The sequence below is a fragment of the Oncorhynchus clarkii genome, chromosome 25 (genome assembly GCF_045791955.1).
Source record: "Oncorhynchus clarkii lewisi isolate Uvic-CL-2024 chromosome 25, UVic_Ocla_1.0, whole genome shotgun sequence".
In the NCBI taxonomy this organism is placed as follows: Eukaryota; Metazoa; Chordata; class Actinopteri; order Salmoniformes; family Salmonidae; genus Oncorhynchus; species Oncorhynchus clarkii.
In genome coordinates this window covers 39593152-39616171 of record NC_092171.1, presented here as the reverse complement: position 1 = coordinate 39616171, position 23020 = coordinate 39593152, and the positions used below count along the sequence as shown (strand labels likewise).

Sequence of the window (23020 nt, the reverse complement as noted above, 5' to 3'; positions counted from 1 at the left end):
TAAGAGCTGGTCTGACCATGTATCAGTATCAGTAAAGTATAAGAGCTGGTCTGACCATGTATCAGTATCAGTAAAGTATAAGAGCTAGTCTGATCATGCCACAGTATCAGTAAAGTATAAGAGCTGGTCTGACCATGTATCAGTATCAGTAAAGTATAAGAGCTGGTCTGACCATGTATCAGTATCAGTAAAGTATAAGAGCTGGTCTGACCATGTATCAGTATCAGTAAAGTATAAGAGCTGGTCTGACCATGTATCAGTATCAGTAAAGTATAAGAGCTAGTCTGACCATGTATCAGTATCAGTAAAGTATAAGAGCTAGTCTGACTATGCCACAGTGTCAGTAAAGTATAAGAGCTGGTCTGACCATGCCACCGTAGCAGCATGGGATTTGTTATAAAGTTCTGTGTGGTTTCATTGCATCCAATGTCAGTGTCCACAGTAAGGTAACACAAGGAGTGCGCCTGTGGATTTGCCAGCTCTAACGCAGTTCCACTTAAAATTGCAATCCCTTGTTTTCTCCTCTAACAGATGAAAATGATTAACAGATATTGCTCTCCGGATGATCAGGTATGTCCTCACCCCATGAGCTATAAGTTTCTTCGTCTATAGCTATCTTCATCTATAGCTATCTATAGCTGTCTACATCTATAGCTATCTTCATCTACAGCTATCTATAGTTATCTTCATCTATAGCTATCTTCATTTATAGCTATCTTCATTTATAGCTATCTTCATTTATAGCTATCTTCATTTATAGCTATCTTCATTTATAGCTATCTTCATTTATAGCTAACTTCATCTATAGCTATCTTCATCTATAGCTATCTTCATCTATAGCTATCTTCATCTATAGCTATCTTTAACTATAGCTGTCTTTAACTATAACTATTGTCATCTGTAACTATGTTCATCAAACTCAGCAAAAAAGAAAAGTACTCTCACTGTCAACTGCGTTTATTTTCAGCAAACTTAACATGTGTAAATATTTGAATGAACAAAACAAGATTCAACAACTGGGACATAACCTGAACAAGTTACACAGACATGTGACTAACAGAAATTGAATAACGTGTCCCTGAACAAAGGGGGGGTCAAAATCAAAAGTAACAGTCAGTTTCTGGTGTGGCCACCAGCTGAATTAAATACTGCAGTGCATCTCCTCCTCATGGACTGCACCAGCTTTGACAATTCTTGCTGTGAGATGTTACCCCACTCTTCCACCAAGGTACCTGCAAGTTCCTGGACATTTCTGGGGGGGAATGGCCCTAGCCGTCACCCTCCGATCCAACAGGTCCCAGACGTGCTCAATCAAATCAAATCAAATGTATTTATATAGCCCTTCTTACATCATCTGATATCTTAAAGTGCTGTACAGAACCCCAGCCTAAAACCCCAAACAGCAAGCAATGCAGGTGTAGAAGCATGGTGGCAAGGAAAAACTCCCTAGAAAGGCCAAAACCTAGGAAGAAACCTAGAGAGGAACCAGGCTATGAGGGGTGGCCAGTCCTCTTCTGGCTGTGCCGGGTGGAGATTATAACAGAACATGGCCAAGATGTCTAAATGTTCATAAATTACCAGCATGGTCAAATAATAATAACCACAGTAGTTGTCGAGGGTGCAGCAAGTCAGCACCTCAGGAGTAAATGTCAGTTGGCTTTTCATAGCCGATCATTAAGAGTATCTCTACCACTCCTGCTGTCTCTAGAGAGTTGAAAACAGCAGGTCTGGGACAGGTAGCACGTCCGGTGAACAGGTCAGGGTTCCATAGCCGCAGGCAGAACAGTTGAAACTGGAGCAGCAACACGGCCAGGTGGACTGGGGACAGCAAGGAGTCATCATGCCAGGTAGTCCTGAGGCATGGTCCTAGGGCTCAGGTCCTCCGAGAGAGAGAAAGAAAGAAAGAGAGAAAGAGAGAATTAGAGAGAGCATACTTAAATTCCCACAGGACACCGGATAAGACAGGAGAAGTACTCCAGATATAACAGACTGACCCTAGCCCCCGACACATAAACTTCCCTGTAAAGCACAGTGTTGAGATTGCCTGCAATGACAACAAGCTCAGTCCAATGATGCTGTGACACACCGCCCCAGACCATGACTGACCCTCCACCTCCAAATCGATCCTGCTCCAGAGTACAGGCCTCGGTGTAACGCTCATTCCTTCGATGATAAATGCGAATCCGACCATCACCCCGGGTGAGACAAAACCGCGACTCGTCAGTGAAGAGCACTTTTTGCCAGTCCTGTCTGGTCATGCGATGGTGGGTTTGTGCCATAGTCAACATTGTTGCCGGTGATGTCTGGTGAGGGCCTGCCTTACAACAGGCCAACAAGCCCTCAATCTAGCCTTTCTCAGCCTATTGTGGACAGTCTGAGCACTGATGGAGGGATTGTGCGGTGTTGTTATTATTATTATTATTATTCGACCATGCTGGTCATTTATGAACATTTGAACATCTTGGCCATGTTCTGTTATAATCTCCACCCGGCACAGCCAGAAGAGGACTGGCCACCCCACATAGCCTGGTTCCTCTCTAGGTTTCTTCCTAGGTTTTGGCCTTTCTAGGGAGTTTTTCCTAGCCACCGTGCTTCTACACCTGCATTGCTTGCTGTTTGGGGTTTTAGGCTGGGTTTCTGTACAGCACTTTGAGATATCAGCTGATGTACGAAGGGCTATATAAATACATTTGATTTGATTTGATTATGTTGGGATGTACCGATCCTATGCAGGTGTTGTTACATGTGGTCTGTCACTGCAAGGATGATCAGCTGTCCGTCATGTCTCCCTGTAGCGCTGTCTTAGCCGTCTCACAGTACAGACATTGCAATTTATTGCCCTGGCCACATCTGCAGTCCTCATGCCTTCTTGCAGCATGCCTGAGGTACGTTCACGCAGATGAGCAGGGACCCTGGGCATTTTTTTTTTCAGAGTCAATAGAAAGGCCTCTTTAGTGTCCTAAGTTTTCATAACTGTGACCTTAATTGCCTACCGTCTGTAAGCTGTTAGTGTCTTAACGACAGTTCCACAGGTGCATGTTCATGAATTGCTTATGGGTCTTTGAACAAGCATGGGAAACAGTGTTTAAACCCTTTACAATGAAGATCTGTGAAGTTATTTGGATTTTAACAAATTATCTTTGAAATACAGGATCCTGAAAAAGGGATGTTTCTTTTTTTGCTGAGTTTCTAACTCTGTAACTATAGCTACAGTTGAAGTTGGAAGTTTACAAACATCTTAGCCAAATACATTTAAACTCTGTTTTTCACAATTCCTGACATTTAATCCTAGTAAAAATTCCCTGTCTCAGGTCAGTTAGGATCACCACTTTATTTTAAGAATGTGAAATGTCAGAATAATAGTATAGAGAATGATTTATTTCAGCTTTTATTTCTTTCATCACATTCCCAGTGGGTCAGAAGTTTACATACACTCACTTAGTACTTGGTAGCAATTGCCTTTAAATTGTTTAACTCGGGTCAAATGTTACGGGTAGCCTTCCACAAGCTTGCCACAATAAATTGGGTGAATTTTGGCCCATTCCTCCTGACAGAGCTGGTGTAACTCAGTCAGGTTTGTAGGCCTCCTTGCTCGCACACGCTTTTTCAGTTCTGCCCACAAATGTTCTATTGGATTGAGGTCAGGGCTTTGTGATGGCCACTCCAATACCTTGACTTTGCTGTCCTTAAGCTATTTTGCCACAACTTTGGAAGTGTGCTTGGGGTCATTGTCCATTTAGAAGACCCCGCAACCAAGCTTTAACTTCCTGACTGATGCCTTGAGATGTTGCTTCAATATCATTTTCCTGTCTCATGATGCCATCTATTTTGTGAAGTGCACCAGTCCCTCCTGCAGCAAAGCACCCCCACAACATGATACTGCCACCCCCGTGCTTCACAGTTGGGATGGTGTTCTTTGGCTTGCAAGCCTCTCCCTTTTTCCTCCAAACATAAGGATGGTCATTATGCCCAAACAGTTCTATTTTTGTCTCATCAGACCAGAGGACATTTCTCCAAAAAGTACGATCTTTGTCCCCATGTGAAGTTGCAAACCTTAGTCTGGCTTTTTTATGGCGGATTTGGAGCAGTGGCTTCTTCCTTGCTGAGCGGCCTTTCAGGTTATGTCGATATAGGACTCGTTTTACTGTGGATATACTGTAGATACTTTTGTACCTGTTTCCTCCAGCATCTTCACAAGGTCCTTTGCTGTTGTTCTGGGATTGATTTGCACTTTTCGCACCAAAGTACGTTCATCTTTAGGAGACAGAACGCGTCTCCTTCCTGAGCTCTATGATGGCTATGTGGTCCCATTGTGTTTATACTTGGGTACTATTGTTTTTAATGATGTCAATTAGCCTATCAGAAGCTTCTAAAGCCATGACATCACTTTCTGGAATTTTCCAAGCTGTTTAAAGGCACACTCAACTTAGTGAATGTAAACTTCTGACCCACTGGAATTGTGATACAGTGAATTATAAGTGAAATAATCTGTCTGTAAACAATTGTTGGGAAAATGACTTGTGTCATGCACAAAGTAGATGTCCTAACCGACTTGCCAAAAACTATAGTTTGTTAACAAGACATTTGTGGAGTGGTTGAAAAACGTGTTTTAATGTCTCCTACCTGGGTGTATGTAAACTTCCGACTTCAACTGTATCTTTAATAAAGACAGATCCACTCATAGCATATTGGTTCATTAAAAATAACACAAAAAAAAATGCAACCGAATGGATTTTCATCCCTTGAACCTTGCCTCTGCAGATTGTCCACATGGGTTGGGTGTGTGGAAACCCGCATCCTGATGATGCTGCTCCATCCAGTACCTTCAAGTTCCTGGCATTGAGAGGCCCTTGGCTCTACATCTTCAGGAGTCCTCCTGTACGAACCTCTCATTGATTTCCTCCTCATCCATTAACTGTTCAGGAGTCCAAGGATTTACACGTTCAGCTTTTATTCCACCATGATAGTCCATTAAATGTTCCTTTAGCCGGGAGCATGGTGGTGGGCTACGCTCAGTGTGTAGCTACAGTTCAGGTTATTCTGGATCTTTTCATTCCTGCTTTTACAATTACATCGTCTATTTCTGAAATGAGTTTTGACCCCGAACCACCGACAAAACAAATCATGGGTATTGAAACCATGTAATTGTCTTCCCGAGGTTAGGTTATTTGATTGGGTAAGATGGGTTAATGTAGAGCTTCCAACACTATGTGTTGGTTCATTTACTGTGGTTCAAAGTGTCTTAAATCCTGTCTGTGAGACATTACATTGATGAGAAGATGAAGGCTTATAATATACACTCACTTTTGTCCCTCCCCCTCTCCCCCCGCCCCCCCATCTCAGGTTAGTGCAACTGACTGGGGACAAGCTGAAACCCTGTACATCCTTTATGAGGTTCTGTTCAAGGTTCACAAGGTACTTTCAAAATTCGCATGCAGAATAAGATACTAGGATCGACTGTCACCGAAATTAGAATTATGTGCATGTTACTCTATATTTTGCGTGGATCATGTGTTGATGTAGATCTGCACCAACATGACAGTTACTCATATAGAAGGCTGTTCATATCAAGTTGAAATATGGTTCCCAGTGAATAGAACTGATGATTATGATGATGTTGGATGTGGTGTTGTAGCTGTGGATGGCAGAGGACTGTTGGATCCAGGCCAAGTTCTACCTTGGCCTCCAGCAGGATGAGGAGCTGCAGGACGGAGAGCCTTTCTGTTTCAGTATCCTGGTCGGCCACGGCCAGAGTCACACCTTCAGTGTGGAGATGACCTCTGACCTCGCCGTGTGGGAGAAGTCCTTCCAAAGAGCCGTCTTCATGGAGGTGCAGAGAGTCGGGGTAAGTGGAGACGTGAATCCAACATATAAATTATTCATTTAAATGATATGTGAGTGATATGGTATGTGCGTGATATGGTATGTGAGTGATATGGTATGTGAGTGATATAGTATGTGAGTGGTATGGTATTGGTATGTGGTATGGTCACATTTATTTTGCTCTCTGTTAAACCTACCCTGTGGAATGACTTTGACAGGAAGAGTGAATCTATTTTTATTTTTTTTCCGATGTAGATTGCTCAACGATCATTCTCACGATAGCACATTGGTAAGAGCCAGGGACAAGTGTCATAGCTGAGCAGGGCTAGAGTAAAATCCTGAATAGAAGACCAAAGGGAATCTGTAGAAACATCAATTGTCCAGTAGGAGGTGCTTCCCAGTCTATTGTTTTATTCTTCTTTTTCTGATCGTGGATATACTGTAACGTTGAAGACAAGACATTGCTTTAAAGGTACAAATTCAACTTATTTTATACAAAGTTTGTCTATGTTGAAATGTGGTTACCATGATGACATTATCCCGTGGTTGAAATTTCACCCTTAAAAAAAAACAGTTTACTTTTTTTAATTTTTTTTTTTATCCAATGTATTTTCCATGTAGATTCCTGTTGACAAATTACGTTGAAACAACATTGATTCAACCAGTTTGTGCCTGGTGGGAATTCATTAAATTCAGCAATGCGTTAATTTTTATAATCTCTTAATTTTAGTGGATTATTCAAGAGAAGTACTCAGAGTTCATGTGACAAAGCTTTGCAAAATGTATGTCACTATGAGGAAGAACATACTTAATGCATTTTTTTTGGGGGGGGGGGGAGAGACACACGATACAACTGCTAGAGGCTATGTGATTGTTTTTTTATGGAAACTTTAATTTGTCCAAGTAGGTGACATTTCCAAGATACAAAGTGGATTTTAATTACTGATCCAGGGCTGCTTTTAATTTCTCTGACAAGGAAATCAATTGCACAGAGAATTGGAAGACGGCAGTTTCTTTTCACGGTTTGTTCTTTTTGAAAACATTAGTGTTAGTTTAATAAAATGTAGCTTAAAGGGATCTAAAGAATTAGTCCTCACCTCATTGAACCATTAAATTGCCTGTTACAGTAAGGTCTGCAACAGTATGGTGATGAGCTCTGGTACGGTAAGGTCTGCAACAATATGGTGATGAGCTCTGTTACGGTAAGGTCTGAGACAATATGGTGATGAGCTCTGTTACCGTAAGGTCTGTAGCATAATGGTGATGAGCTCTGGTACAGTAAGATCTACAACAATATGGTGATGAGCTCTGTTACGGTAAGGTCTGAAACAATATGGTGATGAGCTCTGTTACGATAAGGTCTGAAACAATATGGTGATGAGCTCTGTTACGGTAAGGTCTGAAACAACATGGTGATGAGCTCTGTTACAGTAAGGTCTGCAACAATATGGTGATGAGCTCTGTTACGGTAAAGTCTGAAACAACATGGTGATGAGCTCTGTTACAGTAAGGTCTGCAACAATATGGTGATGAGCTCTGTTACGGTAAAGTCTGCAACAATATGGTGATGAGCTCTGTTACGGTAAGGTCTGAAACAACATGGTGATGAGCTCTGTTACCGTAAGGTCTGAAACAATATGGTGATGAGCTCTGTTACCGTAAGGTCTGCAACAATATGGTGATGAGCTCTGTTACGGTAAGGTCTGAAACAACATGGGGATGAGCTCTGTTAAGGTAAGGTCTGCAACAATATGGTGATGAGCTCTGTTACGGTAAGGTCTGAAACAACATGGTGATGAGCTCTGTTACGGTAAGGTCTGAAACATGATGGTGATGAGCTCTGTTACGGTAAGGTCTGCAACAATATGGTGATGAGCTCTGTTACCGTAAGGTCTGAAACAACATGGTGATGAGCTCTGTTACGGTAAGGTCTGAAACATGATGGTGATGAGCTCTGTTACGGTAAGGTCTGCAACAATATGGTGATGAGCTCTGTTACGGTAAGGTCTGCAACAATATGGTGATGAGCTCTGTTACCGTAAGGTCTGAAACAATATGGTGATGAGCTCTGTTACCGTAAGGTCTGAAACAATATGGTGATGAGCTCTGTTACCGTAAGGTCTGAAACATGATGGTGATGAGCTCTGTTACAGTAAGGTCTGAAACAATATGGTGATGAGCTCTGTTACGGTAAGGTCTGAAACAATATGGTGATGAGCTCTGTTACAGTAAGGTCTGCAACAATATGGTGATGAGCTCTGTTACCGTAAGGTCTGCAACAATATGGTGATGAGCTCTGTTACGGTAAGGTCTGAAACAATATGGTGATGAGCTCTGTTACGGTAAGGTCTGCAACAACATGGTGATGAGCTCTGTTACCGTAAGGTCTGAAACATGATGGTCTTCCTTTCAGCATTTAATGTATTGTTATTTAATCTTTCATATTATCTTGACCTGTATATGTAAAAGATGTGCTAAAGGTTAGACTGCATTAAATTACTTAGATACTCATCATTACAGCCAAAAGGTACAGTCTCTTACACCTAGACTGACTCACCTCAGCTGATGATAGGAATAACCTACTCAATCTACACAGTGGGCCTGCTACTGTCAACTGTGTGTATAGAGGTGTTATTGACTGTTTCAAGACAAAAGTACCAATAAGGTCATTTCTGATACTCACGTAGAGCATTTTAAAGGAATGTACAGGGCTTCATAACACCTGAAGTGTCTTTAGGAGTGTTCCAGGACACTTCATAACACCTGAAGTGTCTTTAGGAGTGTTCCGGGACACTTCATAACACCTGAAGTGTCTTTACGAGTGTTCCAGGACACTTCATAACACCCAAAGTGTCTTTACGAGTGTTCCAGGACACTTCATAACACCCGAAGTGTCTTTACGAGTGTTCCAGGACACTTCATAACACCCAAAGTGTCTTTACGAGTGTTCCAGGACACTTCATAACACCCAAAGTGTCTTTACGAGTGTTCCAGGACACTTCATAACACCCGAAGTGTCTTTACGAGTGTTCCAGGACACTTCATAACACCCAAAGTGTCTTTACGAGTGTTCCAGGACACTTCATAACACCTGAAGTGTCTTACGAGTGTTCCAGGACACTTCATAACACCTGAAGTGTCTTTACGAGTGTTCCGGGACACTTCATAACACCTGAAGTGTCTTACGAGTGTTCCAGGACACTTCATAACACCTGACTTAGCACTGTCTGTTCAACTGGACACTCGTTGAAACCTTTACAGATACTTTTTTCACAATTAGATTAGATGTTTTTTTTCCCACAATAATTATGCTCCCTTTTTTTAAACTCATTTCTTTTCATGATCATTCATTTGAACCAAGAGTTTTAAAAAAAATAAGACAAATAAAAAGTATGCTAGATGTCAAGTCGGGACCTCATGGAATGGCCGGCAGGGTTCTGTATAATCCTCCTCTTCAAAAGCAGCCAACCAAAGGCAAAAGGCTAAGTAAAAAGCACAGTTAAGCCTGAGGGCTATGATGCTCAGGAACCCCTTTAACTACAGACGTGTATAAATAATACAGAGGAAAGAACCTGTCAGAAGAGATGTAAATCACTGCAGTGCTGAAATACATTTCAAGGGCAAAGTGTAAACCGACAAAATTCCACAATTTGGTACTGCATCAACTGTCTTCACCAACCCATGTCAGTTATTCTGTTAAGGTCATCCGACTGTTAAATACTGTTAAATAGCCATCACTAGCACATTAGAGGCTGCTGCCCTATATATATATAGAGAGACTTTTTTATTTTTTTATTTTACCTTTATTTAACTAGGCAAGTCAGTTAAGAACAAATTCTTATTTTCAATGACGGCCTAGGAACAGTGGGTTAACTGCCTGTTCAGGGGCAGAACGACAGATTTGTACCTTGTCAGCTCGGGGGTTTGAACTTGCAACCTTCCGGTTACTAGTCCAACGCTCTAACCACTAGGCTACCTTGCCGCCTCAAGAGACTTGAAATCACTGGCCACATTAATAATGGAGCACTAGTCACTTTAATAATGTTTACAGTATATACTGTATTCTATACTATTTAGTATCTTAGTCTATGTATTACTCATCTCATATGTACATACTGGATTCTGTTATATTCTACTGTATCTTAGTCTATGCCGCTCTGACATTGTTCGCCCAAATATTTATATCTTCTTAATTCCATTCCTTTACTTAGATTTGTGTGTATTGTGTATATTGTTGTGAAATTGTTAGATATTACTGTTAGATATTACTGCACAGTTGGCGATAGAAACACAAGCATTTCGCTACACCCGCAAGAACATCTGCTAAACACGTGTATGTGACAAATACCATTTGATTTTATTTTGATTTAAACTAGCAAATGTAATTACACAGCTTTAAATGGTTTACCAGACGCAGGTTCCTAAAATTCATTGGCTGTTGAGAAAATAAGTCATCAATCTGACAATCTTTGAAGGCAAATGTTTCCCTTTTATGTTCCATAGAGTGCGTTGTGCGGTCATGGATAGTTTAGGATCATAAGTCCAAGGGGCTCAATTAAGTTTCCTCTTAATTCTGAAGACATTCATTCCTTAGGCAAGTTCTCAACTGTACCAGAAGAAAATGTCAACATATGAACTGCAGACTCAAACAAAATTAAGCCCAATGAAAGAACAGCCTCTCTTAATCTTTCATAGACTGAACCCTTGAAAGCAGGAACAGATGGGAATGTCCTGTGTGCTCTGATGTATCCTGTACTTCAGTGGACTGGGACTTGCTGTTTATTGAAAAACGTTTTTTTTTAAATACAACATTAATACGACGTACAGTAGTTGGCCTTGCTCACTATGAAGGATATAGTTGGCCTTGTACACTATGAAGGACATAGTTGGCCTTGTTCACTATGAAGGACATAGTTGGCCTTGTACACTATGAAGGACATAGTTGGCATTGTAAATTACAAAGGACATAGTTGGCCTTGTACACTATGAAGGATATAGTTGGCATTGTTCACTATGAAGGACATAGTTGGCATTGTAAATTACAAAGGACATAGTTGGCATTGTTCACTATGAAGGATATAGTTGGCATTGTTCACTATGAAGGATATAGTTGGCATTGTACACTATGAAGGATATAGTTGGCCTTGTTCACTATGAAGGATATAGTTGGCCTTGTTCACTATGAAGGATATAGTTGGCCTTGTTTACTATGAAGAACATAGTTGGCATTGTACACTATGAAGGATATAGTTGGCCTTGTCCACTATGAAGGACATAGTTGGCCTTGTTCACTATGAAGGACATAGTTGGCCTTGTTCACTATGAAGGATATAGTTGGCCTTGTTCACTATGAAGGATATAGTTGGCATTGTACACTATGAATGATATAGTTGGCCTTGTTCACTATGAAGGACATAGTTGGCCTTGTTCACTATGAAGGACATAGTTGGCCTTGTACACTATGAAGGACATAGTTGGCATTGTAAATTACAAAGGACATAGTTGGCCTTGTACACTATGAAGGATATAGTTGGCATTGTTCACTATGAAGGACATAGTTGGCATTGTAAATTACAAAGGACATAGTTGGCATTGTTCACTATGAAGGATATAGTTGGCATTGTTCACTATGAAGGATATAGTTGGCATTGTACACTATGAAGGATATAGTTGGCCTTGTTCACTATGAAGGATATAGTTGGCCTTGTTCACTATGAAGGATATAGTTGGCCTTGTTTACTATGAAGAACATAGTTGGCATTGTACACTATGAAGGATATAGTTGGCCTTGTACACTATGAAGGACATAGTTGGCCTTGTTCACTATGAAGGACATAGTTGGCCTTGTTCACTATGAAGGACATAGTTGGCATTGTACACTATGAAGGACATAGTTGGCCTTGTTTACTACTAAGGACATAGTTGGCCTTGTTCACTATGAAGGATATAGTTGGCCTTGTTCACTATGAAGAACATAGTTGGCATTGTACACTATGAAGAACATAGTTGGCATTGTACACTATGAAGGATATAGTTGGCCTTGTACACTATGAAGAACATAGTTGGCCTTGTTCACTATGAAGGATATAGTTGGCCTTGTTCACTATGAAAAACATAGTTGGCATTGTTCACTATGAAGGATATAGTTTGCATTGTAAATTACAAAGGATATAGTTGGCCTTGTACACTATGAAGGATATAGTTGGCATTGTTCACTATGAAGGATATAGTTGGCATTGTAAATTACAAAGGACATAGTTGGCATTGTTCACTATGAAGGATATAGTTGGCATTGTTCACTATGAAGGATATAGTTGGCATTGTACACTATGAAGGATATAGTTGGCCTTGTTCACTATGAAGGATATAGTTGGCCTTGTTCACTATGAAGGATATAGTTGGCCTTGTTCACTATGAAGAACATAGTTGGCATTGTACACTATGAAGGATATAGTTGGCCTTGTACACTATGAAGGACATAGTTGGCCTTGTTCACTATGAAGGACATAGTTGGCATTGTAAATTACAAAGGACATGGTTGGCTTTGTACACTATGAAGGACATAGTTGGCCTTGTACACTATGAAGGACATAGTTGGCCTTGTTCACTATGAAGGATATAGTTGGCCTTGTTCACTATGAAGGATATAGTTGGCCTTGTTCACTATGAAGAACATAGTTGGCATTGTAAATTACAAAGGATATAGTTGGCATTGTTCACTATGAAGGATATAGTTGGCATTGTAAATTACAAAGGACATAGTTGGCATTGTTCACTATGAAGGATATAGTTGGCATTGTTCACTATGAAGGATATAGTTGGCATTGTACACTATGAAGGATATAGTTGGCCTTGTTCACTATGAAGGATATAGTTGGCCTTGTTCACTATGAAGGATAAATTTGGCCTTGTTCACTATGAAGAACATAGTTGGCATTGTAAATTACAAAGGACATGGTTGGCTTTGTACACTATGAAGGACATAGTTGGCCTTGTTCACTATGAAGGACATAGTTGGCCCTGTACACTACCAAGGATATAGTTGGCATTGTAAATTACAACGGACATAGTTGGCCTTGTTCACTATGAAGGACATAGTTGGCCTTGTTCACTATGAAGGACATAGTTGGCCTTGTTCACTATGAAGGACATAGTTGGCATTGTAAATTACAAAGGACATAGTTGGCATTGTAAATTACAACGGACATAGTTGGCCTTGTTTACTACTAAGGACATACAGTGCATTAGTAAAGTATTCAGACCCCTGGACGTTTTCCACATTTTGTTACGTTACAGCCTTGTTCTAAAATGGATTAAATAGTTTTTTTCCCTCATCAATCTACACACAATACCCCATAATGACAAAGCATTTTTCTTTGCATATTTATACAAAATTTAAAAACAGAAATACCTTATTTACCTACGTATTCAGACCCTTTGCTATGAGAATCAAATTGAGCTCAGGTGCATTCTGTTTCCATTGATTATCCTTGAGATGTTTTTACAACTTGATTGGAGTCCACCTGTGGTAAATTCAATTGATTGGACACTATGTCCTTCATAGTGTACAAAGCCAACCATGTCCTTTGTTATTTACAATGCCAACTATGTCCTTCATAGTGAACAATGCCAACTATGTTCTTCATAGTGAACAAGGCCAACTATATCCTTCATAGTGAACAAGGCCAACTATATCCTTCATAGTGAACAAGGCCAACTATATCCTTCATAGTGTACAATGCCAACTATATCCTTCATAGTGAACAATGCCAACTATATCCTTCATAGTGAACAATGCCAACTATGTCCTTTGTAATTTACAATGCCAACTATATCCTTCATAGTGAACAATGCCAACTATATCCTTCATAGTGTACAAGGCCAACTATATCCTTTGTAATTTACAATGCCAACTATGTTCTTCATAGTGAACAAGGCCAACTATGTCCTTCATAGTGAACAAGGCCAACTATATCCTTCATAGTGAACAAGGCTAACTATATCCTTCATAGTGTACAAGGCCAACTATGTCCTTCATAGTGAACAAGGCCAACTATGTCCTTCATAGTGAACAAGGCCAACTATATCCTTCATAGTGAACAAGGCCAACTATGTCCTTCATAGTGAACAAGGCCAACTATATCCTTCATAGTGAACAAGGCCAACTATATCCTTCATAGTGAACAAGGCCAACTATATCCTTCATAGTGAACAAGGCCAACTATATCCTTCATAGTGTACAATGCCAACTATGTCCTTCATAGTGAACAAGGCCAACTATGTCCTTCATAGTATACAAGGCCAACTATGTCCTTCATAGTGAACAAGGCCAACTATGTCCTTCATAGTGAACAAGGCCAACTATATCATTCATAGTGTACAATGCCAACTATATCCTTCATAGTGAACAAGGCCAACGATATCCTTCATAGTGTACAAGGCCAACTATATCCTTCATGGTGAACAAGGCCAACTATAGCATGGTGTTGGCAGCATCATGCTGTGGGGATGTTTTTCAGCGGCAGGGACTGGGAGACTAGTCAGGATCGAGGGAAAGATGAACATAGCAAAGTACAAAAAGATCCTTGATGAAAACCTGCACCAGAGCGCTCAGGGCCTCAGTCTAGGGTGAAGGTTCAACCTTCCAACAGGACAAAGACCCTAAGCGCACAGCCATGACAACACAGGAGTGGCTTCGTGACAACTCTCTGAATGTCCTTGAGTGGCCCAGCTAGAGCCCAGACTTGAACCCGATCTAACATCTCTGGAGAGACCTGAATATAGCTGTGCTGCAACACTCCCCATCCAACCTGACAGAGCTTGAGAGGATCTGCAGAGAAGAATGGGAGAAATTCCCCAAATACAGGTGTGCCAAGCTGGTAATGTCATACCCAAGAAGACCTCAAGGCTGTAATCGCTGGCAAAGGTGCTTCAACAAAGTACTTAATAAAGGGTCTGAATATATATATATATATATATATATATATATATATGTATACATTTGCAAGCATTTCTAAAAACTTGATTTTGGCCTTGTACACTAGGACATAGTTACCCTTGTACACTACCAAGGACATAGTGTACAGGGGTAACTATATCCTTCATAGTGTACAAGGCCAACTATATCCTTGGTAGTGTACAAGGCCAACTATATCCTTCATAGTGTACAGGGCCAACTATATCCTTCATAGTGAACAAGGCCAACTATATCCTTCATAGTGAACAAGGCCAACTATATCCTTGGTAGTTTACAGGGCCAACTATATCCTTCATAGTGAACAAGGCCAACTATATCCTTCATAGTGAACAAGGCCAACTATATCCTTGGTAGTGTACAAGGCCAACTATATCCTTCATAGTGAACAAGGCCAACTATATCCTTCATAGTGAACAAGGCCAACTATATCCTTCATAGTGAACAAGGCTAACTATATCCTTCATAGTGTACAAGGCCAACTATGTCCTTCATAGTGAACAAGGCCAACTATGTCCTTCATAGTGAACAAGGCCAACTATATCCTTCATAGTGAACAAGGCCAACTATGTCCTTCATAGTGAACAAGGCCAACTATATCCTTCATAGTGAACAAGGCCAACTATATCCTTCATAGTGAACAAGGCCAACTATATCCTTCATAGTGTACAATGCCAACTATGTCCTTTGTAATTTACAATGCCAACTATGTCCTTCATAGTATACAAGGCCAACTATGTCCTTCATAGTGAACAAGGCCAACTATGTCCTTCATAGTGAACAAGGCCAACTATATCATTCATAGTGTACAATGCCATCTATATCCTTCATAGTGAACAAGGCCAACGATATCCTTCATAGTGTACAAGGCCAACTATATCCTTCATGGTGAACAAGGCCAACTATAGCATGGTGTTGGCAGCATCATGCTGTGGGGATGTTTTTCAGCGGCAGGGACTGGGAGACTAGTCAGGATCGAGGGAAAGATGAACATAGCAAAGTACAAAAAGATCCTTGATGAAAACCTGCACCAGAGCGCTCAGGGCCTCAGTCTAGGGTGAAGGTTCAACCTTCCAACAGGACAAAGACCCTAAGCGCACAGCCATGACAACACAGGAGTGGCTTCGTGACAACTCTCTGAATGTCCTTGAGTGGCCCAGCTAGAGCCCAGACTTGAACCCGATCTAACATCTCTGGAGAGACCTGAATATAGCTGTGCTGCAACACTCCCCATCCAACCTGACAGAGCTTGAGAGGATCTGCAGAGAAGAATGGGAGAAATTCCCCAAATACAGGTGTGCCAAGCTGGTAATGTCATACCCAAGAAGACCTCAAGGCTGTAATCGCTGGCAAAGGTGCTTCAACAAAGTACTTAATAAAGGGTCTGAATATATATATATATATATATATATATGTATACATTTGCAAGCATTTCTAAAAACTTGATTTTGGCCTTGTACACTAGGACATAGTTACCCTTGTACACTACCAAGGACATAGTGTACAGGGGTAACTATATCCTTCATAGTGTACAAGGCCAACTATATCCTTGGTAGTGTACAAGGCCAACTATATCCTTCATAGTGTACAGGGCCAACTATATCCTTCATAGTGAACAAGGCCAACTATATCCTTCATAGTGAACAAGGCCAACTATATCCTTCATAGTGAACAAGGCCAACTATATCCTTGGTAGTGTACAAGGCCAACTATATCCTTCATAGTGAACAAGGCCAACTATATCCTTCATAGTGTACAAGGCCAACTATATCCTTCATAGTGTACAATGCCAACTGTGTCCTTCATAGTGAAGGATATAGTTGGCCTTGTACACTACTAAAGACATACTTAGCCTTGTGCACTATGACGACTCTGGGAGGAATCCCTGTCCTGCCGAAGACAGATTAAATCCACTTCATTTTCAAAATGATCAAGCATTATGGTCCATGTCTCAGCAGAACCACAAATACAAATAGAATAGAATAAATTGTCTATGTGTATTCTCTGAGTGAGCCTAGTCTGAACATTATCCTGAGGTGTTAACAGCTGATACAGTGAGCCTAGTTTGATCATTATCCTGAGGTGTTAACAGCTGATACGGTGAGCCTAGTCTGAACATTATCCTGAGGTGTTAACAGCTTATACGGTGAGCCTAGTCTGAACATTATCCTGAGGTGTTAACAGGTGATACGGTGAGCCTAGTCTGAACATTATCCTGAGGTGTTAACAGCTGATACAGTGAGTCTAGTCTGAACATTATCCTGAGGTGTTAACAGCTGAAACAGTGAGCCTAGTCTGAACATTATCCTGAGGTGTTAACAGCTGATACAGTGAGCCTAGTCTGAACATTTTCCTGAGGTGTTAACAGCTGATAGTGAGCCTAGTCTGAACATTATCCTGAGGTTATAACAGCTGATACAGTGAGCCTAGTCTGAACATTATCCTGAGGTGTTAACAGCTTATACAGTGAGCCTAGTCTAAACATTATTCTGAGGTTATAACAGCTGATACAGTGAGCTTAGTCTAAACATTATCCTGAGGTGCACAGTGTGGGCAGCACAAACGGCATAATTAAAATGTGGTCTTACCCCTCTGTCACTCTGTGAAAAAGCTATAATAATTAGCATTTTCCACCATTCATTATGTAAACTTGGGACAAGCCTCCTGTAGTTTCAGACCAGAGTTGAACTAAGCCTCCTGTAGTTTCAGACCAGAGTTGAACTAAGCCTCCTGTAGTTTCAGACCAGAGTTGAACTAAGTCTCCTGTGGTTTCAGAAAAGCTCTCAACAGAGTTGAACTTGGGCTGAGTCTCCTGTGGTTTCAGAAAAGCTCTCAACAGAGTTGAACTTGGGCTAAGTCTCCTGTGGTTTCAGAAAAGCTGTCAACGGAGTTGAACTTGGGCTAAGCCTCCTGTGGTTTCATATCGGAGTTGAACTTGGGCTAAGCCCGGAACTGAAAACTGATTGGGTGGGCGTCAGTTTTAAAATTTAAAAAAAAAACATTATTTAGGACAAACGTACACTGTCTGTCCCTTACATTTTTACATGGAGTTAAGTTTTTATTTAACCCTTATTTTCCCAAGTAAGTTGACTGAGAACACATTCTCATTTACAGCAACAACCTGGGAAACAGTTACAGGAATGAGCCAATTGTAAGCTGGGGATGATTAGGTTACTGTGTGAGGGCTCGATTGGGAATTTAGCCAGGACACCCGTTTAACATCTGATCTGAAAGACAGCAACCTACACAGGGCAATGTCCCAAATCACTGCCCTGGGGCATTGGGATATTTTTTTAGACCAGAGGAAAGGGTGCCTCCTATTGGCCCTCCAAACACCACATCCAGCAGCATCTGGTCTCCCATCCAGGGACCGACCCTGCTTAGGTTCAGAAGCAAGCAATGGGATGCAGGGTGCTAAGCTGCTGGTGTTGGTGCATTCACATTAAACTTAGACAGGGTTATACTCATGAGCCAATTTAATATATGTTTTTTGTTGTATTATGTTGAGTAGAACGACAGCACTAACCCTATCTCTGGAATAGACGTTTTTTAAAACCACTGCATGTTGTATTCTCCCAATCCCTGTTGAGGAAGCTGTCCAATTAGCAACGTGTAGTCTGTGTTTAGCGTGACACAACAAATTATCACACAAGGATTTTTTTTTTTCTTTTCATGGCAACTCAATTTCATCCAGGCACCTCTGTGGAGAAGAGATTATTTTTAAACAGCAAGACACTCAAGAGTCCAACTGCATTCACTGTTCACTGGTAGTCAATCATTAAAAACAGCAGGTTTCCCCACCAGCCTTGTGAGAGAGAGAGTGTGAAAGGAGCAACACCTGAAATTCACAGCAAAATGTGTCAAAGTGACCGAAGCGGTAAGGAACAGTAGTTGTATCCCTTTTTTGAGTTCAGCTTCGTTTGCTGAAGAACGGAAACATGGGGAAGATAGGGTTTCTACACAGCACCTTATTCATTTCCACAAAGATCTACACTTCACTACAGAGACACATGCTCACACACCACTGCTTTCAATAAGACTTGTGAAAAGCATTATGTCACACGTTTGGTTGTTCTTGTCGGGGGGCAGTAAAATGGAAGGCTACAGACTGGAGGCAACCCTGTAGATATTTCACTTTGTTCTTTTAAATGTTATATTGTCAGGTTCTGAACAAACAGAGTAAAAACTCAAACTGACAACTAAGGAAAAGCTCAAACCAAGTTTATTCACCCACTGGGTCATACAGCTGCAAAGACAAGTTATGATGACACAAGCATAGCTATTTTATAACCTCTTACTAGCTTGGGTCAACTCCTTACACATCTAGACAGCCAATACACATCAAATCAAATTGATTTAGTCACATGTGCCGAATACAACAGTTAGAGTGACTATATACAGGGGGGGGGTATCGGTACAGAGTCAATGTGTGGGGGGCACCGGATCGTTGAGGTAATATGTATATGTAGGTACAGGTGTTAAAGTGAGATAATAACAGAGAGTAGCAGCGGTGTGTGTGTGTGTGTGTGTGGGGGGGGGGGGGGGGGGCAATGCAAATAATCTGGGTAGCCATTTGTTTAGTTACATCTCTGTTGCTAGGCAGGAACTTAATTGGTTCCTCCCACTGGTGTAGTCATGGCCCTGCCTTATGCTAAAACATTGATGGGCGTGTAAATAATTATGCTTGACACGAGACTGCAGTAGGAGGGTCGTTGTGGTGGGCCCCTCTGTGTGAACATAGGACATCAGTAGGAGGGTCGTTGTGGTGGGCCCCTCTGTGTGACATAGGACATCAGTAGGAGGGTCGTTGTGGTGGGCCCCTCTGGCCCCACCTCTAAAGGTTTTTCTCACTTCATCTGTTGACTTGACCTGGAGCCGAATTCCTCGCTCCTTCCTAGTTACACAGCTGGCCTGCCTATCAGTGACGACCTGTTGCCCTTCAGCTGGCCTGCATATCAGTGACGACCTGTTGCCCTTCAGCTGGCCTGCTTATCAGTGACGACCTGTTGCCCTTCAGCTGGCCTGCTTATCAGTGACGACCTGTTGCCCTTCAGCTGGCCTGCTTATCAGTGACGACCTGTTGCCCTTCAGCTGGCCTGCTTATCAGTGACGACCTGTTGCCCTTCAGCTGGCCTGCTTATCAGAGACGACCTGTTGCACTTCGCCTCCCTCCTTAGAAACATTGATATTAAACAATAACATGTTTGAACAGAATATTAAGTTTATGCACTCCCCCTTGTCTCACTCAGTAACTTTCCATACACCCCAGATCCTATCCACCCTCCATTGACCCCAACCTATTACAATCAATACGTTCTAGTATGGTAACATGAATAAGTATATTTTAACTAGTTTAGAAGAATTCTCAATTGACACAATCTAAATTCCTCTCAAGCATATTGGATTGAACACACCTGCAGCAATAGCAAAGCTATATAAATGGATAGCCTATTTCTGCATTGCACGTTCACAATTATGTTTGTTGATCCTTTAAGAGGGTTGGGTGTATTCAAAGCTCAGAGGAAGTTCAAGCATTGGAAGAAATTCATTTCACAATAATCCATATGTAGACTGTACTCTGACCCCGACAGCAGTTCCTAAGCTTTCACACACAAAAAAAAGCTTAAACAGGATCCCCTTACTACTCATTTTGTAAACCATCCACCTAACATACACCCTCAATGAAAACACAATGAACATGTACATTATTTCAACATTTCTTCAGGAGCTGCTTTGTTCTGATAACCCCCCCCCCACACACACACAGATGTTTGTTGTTGTTGCAGAATATCCTTTTACTTTGAGATGCTCCAATAGACTGACATATTGAATCTTTCCGTTACACAATATACATTATACATATATTAACTGACCCTGTATGTACAGTGCCTTGCGAAAGTATTCGGCCCCCTTGAACTTTGCGACCTTTTGCCACATTTCAGGCTTCAAACATAAAGATATAAAACTGTATTTTTTTGTGAAGAATCAACAACAAGTGGGACACAATCATGAAGTGGAACGACATTTATTGGATATTTCAAACTTCTTTAACAAATCAAAAACTGAAAAATTGGGCGTGCAAAATTATTCAGCCCCCTTAAGTTAATACTTTGTAGCGCCACCTTTTGCTGCGATTACAGCTGTAAGTCGCTTGGGGTATGTCTCTATCAGTTTTGCACATCGAGAGACTGAAATTTTATCCCATTTCTTCTTGCAAAACAGCTCGAGCTCAGTGAGGTTGGATGGAGAGCATTTGTGAACAGCAGTTTTCAGTTCTTTCCACAGATCCTCGATTGGATTCAGGTCTGGACTTTGACTTGGCCATTCTAACACCTGGATATGTTTATTTTTGAACCATTCCATTGTAGATTTTGCTTTATGTTTTGGATCATTGTCTTGTTGGAAGACAAATCTCCGTCCCAGTCTCAGGTCTTTTGCAGACTCCATCAGGTTTTCTTCCAGAATGGTCCTGTATTTGGCTCCATCCATCTTCCCATCAATTTTAACCATCTTCCCTGTCCCTGCTGAAGAAAAGCAGGCCCAAACCATGATGCTGCCACCACCATGTTTGACAGTGGGGATGGTGTGTTCAGCTGTGTTGCTTTTACGCCAAACATAACGTTTTGCATTGTTGCCAAAAAGTTCAATTTTGGTTTCATCTGACCAGAGCACCTTCTTCCACATGTCTGGTATGTCTCCCAGGTGGCTTGTGGCAAACTTTAAACGACACTTTTTATGGATATCTTTAAGAAATGGCTTTCTTCTTGCCACCCTTCCATAAAGGCCAGATTTGTGCAATATACGACTGATTGTTGTCCTATGGACAGAGTCTCCCACCTCAGCTGTAGATCTCTGCAGTTCGTCCAGAGTGATCATGGGCCTCTTGGCTGCATCTCTGATCAGTCTTTTCCTTGTATGAGCTGAAAGTTTAGAGGGACGGCCAGGTCTTGGTAGATTTGCAGTGGTCTGATACTCCTTCCATTTCAATATTATCGCTTGCACAGTGCTCCTTGGGATGTTTAAAGCTTGGGAAATCTTTTTGTATCTAAATCCGGCTTTAAACTTCTTCACAACAGTATCTCAGACCTGCCTGGTGTGTTCCTTGTTCTTCATGATGCTCTCTGCGCTTTTAACGGACCTCTGAGACTATCACAGTGCAGGTGCATTTATACGGAGACTTGATTACACACAGGTGGATTGTATTTATCATCATTAGTCATTTAGGTCAACATTAGATCATTCAGAGATCCTCACTGAACTTCTGGAGAGAGTTTGCTGCACTGAAAGTAAAGGGGCAGAATAATTTTGCACGCCCAATTTTTCTTTTTTTGTTTTGTTAAAAAAGTTTGAAATATCCAATAAATGTCGTTCCACTTCATGATTGTGTCCCACTTGTTGTTGATTCTTCACAAAAAAATACAGTTTTATATCTTTATGTTTGAAGCCTGAAATGTGGCAAAAGGTTGCAAAGTTCAAGGGGGCCGAATACTTTCGCAAGGCACTGTATATGTTGAAATGTGTGATTTGTTCTCTAAATACCGATCTGTCTCTCAACAGTCAAAGACCTACATGTGCAGCAGCCAGAGTAAAGTACTGTGTTTGACCATAGACTTTGGATCTGGCTTCACTTGTTCTGAGAGCTCCTCGAAGGTGAGTCATCGTTCATTCACTATTCTAACTGAAGGTTCAACAGGCTATACAGTAGGGGGGGATATTATCCATGCTAGACTGGTTAATACCTACTGTTTATTGATTAGTTAGTAATAATAAACCCTTGCTCTATTGTCAACTTTTATCCTCTGTAGAAGATATTATGGAGATACAAATTCTCTCAACTGAAAGGCTCCTCTGATGATGGGAAAACAAGGGTGAAACTCCTCTTCAAGAACGCTGAAAACAAACAGATCGAGATGAAGGTGCACTCTATACTCCTCTGTAAACCGGTCATCTCTGGGTACCCGTCGCAAGACCCACTGGTCGATGCTCATTTGTAAAACCCTCTTAGGCCTCACTCCCCCATATCTGAGATATCTACTGCAGCCCTCATTCTCCACTTACAACACCTGTTCTGCCTGTCACATTCTGTTAAAGGTCCCCAAAGCACACATATCCCTGGGTTGCCCCTCCTTTCAGTTCGCTGCAGCTAGTGGCTGGAATGAGCTGTAAAAAAACACTCAAACTGGACAGTTTTATCTCTTCATTCAAAGACTCAATCATGGACAC

General features: G+C 41.2%; 1 protein-coding gene across 1 annotated transcript in view; it reads left to right on the top strand.

The window, feature by feature from the left end:
* Positions 1 to 23020, top strand: part of LOC139383981 (gamma-2-syntrophin-like) — a 75313-nt gene that overhangs the window by 51148 nt on the left and 1145 nt on the right. Inside the window, exons 11-16 of the mRNA XM_071128610.1 lie at positions 532 to 570; positions 4762 to 4878; positions 5344 to 5415; positions 5636 to 5845; positions 22355 to 22447; positions 22603 to 22713. Of these exons, the coding sequence (XP_070984711.1) occupies positions 532 to 570; positions 4762 to 4878; positions 5344 to 5415; positions 5636 to 5845; positions 22355 to 22447; positions 22603 to 22713 (642 nt within the window). The remainder of the gene's footprint in view (positions 1 to 531; positions 571 to 4761; positions 4879 to 5343; positions 5416 to 5635; positions 5846 to 22354; positions 22448 to 22602; positions 22714 to 23020) is intronic.